Source organism: Humulus lupulus, chromosome 4, assembly GCF_963169125.1.
Source record: "Humulus lupulus chromosome 4, drHumLupu1.1, whole genome shotgun sequence".
Classification (NCBI taxonomy): domain Eukaryota; kingdom Viridiplantae; phylum Streptophyta; class Magnoliopsida; order Rosales; family Cannabaceae; genus Humulus; species Humulus lupulus.
In genome coordinates this window covers 75,069,260-75,073,045 of record NC_084796.1, presented here as the reverse complement: position 1 = coordinate 75,073,045, position 3,786 = coordinate 75,069,260, and the positions used below count along the sequence as shown (strand labels likewise).

Below are 3,786 nucleotides of genomic sequence, written 5' to 3'. Positions count from 1 at the left end.
AAAATATAGAAAAATAAACTCATAAAAGTGAAATCTTTTAAAAAAAAAGTCATAGATTAATTTTTTTTTAAAAAAACCATATTTTTGCACACTCTAATAAAAATCACATATAAAATGTAATTTCTTCATAATTTTTTTAGTTACAGAGTCAAACATCCTCTTAACTTCTAATTGAACTAAAAAAAAGTTGTCAATCTTTTTCAAGTAGACCATAATTTTTTTTTTTACGAAATGTAGGCCATAACATTTACAATTCAAAGAATAGGTGACAAAATACATATAAAAAAAACCTATGTAGTACATATAAATAATAAAGTGAATAATTTTGAGAAAACTTCATCGTGTTCGATTTATTTATATGTTGATTCTTATTCTACAATGATTCTGACCTAATTTGATATCAAATGTTAAAATATAGGAACTATATCAATCAGCATGTTGTGCCACATAATAATATGAAATTAATTAAAATAGAAGTTCTCTTTTTCTTTTCATCATTGTTTCTTAGATGGGTATTTTATTCCCTAAAGAAATTGGAACTTTGGAATCCCATCAAATAATTTTTGACGATTACAAAGCTAACATAACAAGTATATGGAATTTTATGGTAGCCCATCATGTTACCCAAGTCCACATAGCATGTAATCCAAGCAATCCATTAGTAGGTCACCTGACCTCACCATTTTCAACGACATATTCCATAATATATACAATTATATTTATGCATTTTTTTTTCCTGAAAAAAGTTTCACGATCTTTCAGTCTCATTCTCTCCAATTCAAAGTCATGTAAAACTTTTCTTTTCTCAAAACATACCATGTTGCATGTAATAAAAAATATCACTAACTATTTCATTTTAGACTTGGTTACTAGCCTACTAATACTATAGATATTAACCGTTTAACAAATCCATGCATGGTAGCTAAGGTTGGTAAGAATTATCACAAACAGTTTGGTCTATCAAACAATCTACCCTCTGAATTCAACATCTTCCTTTTAACCCATAATTTCTCTCTATCATTTTCCAAATTCTTAGACAACATTCCCATACTTATTAAAACCACCCTGAATTTTGTACTTTTTCAAAATTATTAGAGATACCAAAAACTTGGAGAGGCACCAAAACCTCTAATCTGCTAAAATTTCAGTGATCAAAGTTAACAATGAAGATTTTATCATTAGCTTTGGCTATAATGGTGGTTACACTCTTTGGTACCACCATTAATGTGAGCCATTGCAAGGAGGTTCAGTTCATATTTGGTGATTCCCTCTCTGATGTTGGGAACAACAAGCAACTGAGTAGAAGCCTGGCCCAGGCAAACTTGCCTTGGTATGGTATTGACTTTGGTAATGGTCTCCCTAATGGGAGGTTCTGTAATGGCCGTACTGTTGCTGATATAATTGGTAAATAAACCATTTAAATACAATTTTTCAGAACAAACCCAGAATTTGTTTTGGTATTTTGAAAGTTGGTTTGATATTTTTTTTCTTCTTTTCATTATTTGTTTTTTTGGGTCAGGTGACAAAATGGGCCTGCCTAGGCCACCAGCATTTCTAGACCCGTCTTTAAGTGAAGATATAATGCTAGAAAAAGGAGTAAATTATGCCTCTGGAGGTGGTGGGATTTTGAATGCAACTGGTAGCTACTTTGTAAGTTTTTTTTAACACATTATCTTTTATATAGTGTATTTATTTGTTTATGTATATAAGAGTAAAGATTAAAAATTCTATATACATATATATATTTATGTACTCATGTTGCAGATTCAAAGGTTTTCACTTTACAAGCAAATTGAACTGTTTGAAGGGACACAAAAGATGATAAGAAGCAAAATTGGGAAGGAAGCAGCTGACAAATTCTTCCAAAACTCACGTTATGTGGTAGCTTTAGGCAGCAATGATTTCATTAACAATTACCTAATGCCTGTTTACAGTGATTCATGGACTTATAATGATGTCACTTTCGTTGACTACTTGATGGAAACTCTCAAAGATCAACTAAAGGTTGATTTCAATCAGCATTAACTATGTTGAGGCTCATTATAATTTTTTTTTTAGTTTGATTATCACGATGTTGATTTTGATTGTGTTATTTTTGCAGATTTTGCATAAATTAGGAGCAAGGAAGTTGATGGTGTTTGGGCTAGGTCCAATGGGCTGTATTCCCCTTCAAAGGGTGCTAAGTACTTCAGGTTCAGGTGGCTGCCAAGACAGATCAAACAAACTAGCTCTCAGCTTCAACAAAGCAGCAAGCAAATTGTTAAAAGATTTATCTGGCACCCTTCCTAATGCAAATTATCAATTTGGGGATGCTTATGATGTTGTTAACGATGTCATAAGTAATCCTTCTAAATATGGTAAGTAATATCTAAGTCCTAATCCTTCTAAAACTTGAGTTGTACTACATTGTTTATGATCAAAACTAGTAAAGAAAAACTACTAGTAAAAATGTACCATTGAGTGTTTGAGTCTTAATATTTTTTTATGAAATTTTTGTTTAGGATTTTCGAACTCCGAGTCGCCCTGCTGCTCATTCGGGAGAATTAGGCCATCTCTTACGTGTGTTCCTGCGTCAACATTGTGCAAGGATAGAAGCAAGTATGTGTTTTGGGATGAATACCATCCATCAGATGCTGCTAATGAGATTATTGCAAATGAGATCATTAAGAAACTTGGGTTTATGCATGATCAAAATCAGCCAATCGTTCCTTCTCCAGCACCTGCTTTTGGTCCATCCTCAGATGATGAAGAAGAAGAATAATGAACTATTTTCAATAAACATTTCTAATGCTTATTATTATTAACTTGTTCTATATATTTAAATTTTGTAAGGAAATAAAAGTTTTCTTTTCTTTTGTTGAGTTACATAAATTACTGTGTCAGTTGTATTTCCAATTGTTCAAAATGTTGCAGAAAGAATGATTCTGTTATTGTGTATGATTTAGAGCTTTGACAGCCAAAGCTTCTGAGACATCCAATCTAATATTGTCTCCAACACCTTGATAAAGTGAAAACTATCGAGTTTCTAGGTTGATTAAAACTTACAAAAAAATTGAGATTTTTAAATTTAATTAAGAGATCACTACATTGTACAGTGTACCATGATTTTTAATCTTGTAATTTTGATTAGTATGGTTTCACTTAGTGATAATGTGCTACTTAAAGTCAGGACAATTTAACCAAAAAATATTAAGTGTTGCTAATTATTGTGGAAACGACTGGTATGACCTACTTTCCGAACATGGATAATAAATTTAACCCTTACTTAATGGTGATTTTCTCAATTATTTTTCAAATTCAGGCTGTTAAAGAAAAACAACTTGATTATTTGCATTCCCTTTTTTTCAAGTAGAAAAAGTTCGGTTTCATCAAGTCAATGGTCCGGATTCTGTTTGGATAGTTGACCGACCCTGTTTGTTCTCCACTGAGATGAGAAAACGACATCAAGTTTACCATAAAACGATGGCAAACCAAGCATTAAAACAAAAACGACATCAGCCTCACCAAACGACAAGTATTATTATTTTTATGTTATGTAATAATACTACGTTGAAGCATCTTAAAATGCATGTTTGTTTAGTTTTATTCAGAAAATTTATTAATTATTTTTATTAAGTTTTTATAATTGTCATATAAATTTTAAATAAATAAATAATATTATATATAAAAGAATGACATAAATATATTAAAAAAAATTAACTAAACCATCATTTATGATTTAAAAAAATAATAATATGATAAATTTTTAGATCACAAATTACTGTATTTAAGGTACAAAATATTTAT

The 3,786-nt window shown here is 30.4% G+C and overlaps 1 protein-coding gene across 1 annotated transcript; it reads left to right on the top strand.

The window, feature by feature from the left end:
* Positions 1-1,059: 1,059 nt before the first annotated feature.
* Positions 1,060-2,971, top strand: LOC133830565 (GDSL esterase/lipase At1g74460). The gene is made up of 5 exons (XM_062260549.1): positions 1,060-1,404; positions 1,520-1,650; positions 1,765-2,004; positions 2,102-2,357; positions 2,502-2,971. The coding sequence occupies exons 1-5, from the start codon at positions 1,164-1,166 to the stop codon at positions 2,759-2,761; spliced, it is 1,128 nt and encodes a 375-aa protein (XP_062116533.1). The 5' UTR covers positions 1,060-1,163; the 3' UTR covers positions 2,762-2,971.
* Positions 2,972-3,786: the final 815 nt, after the last annotated feature.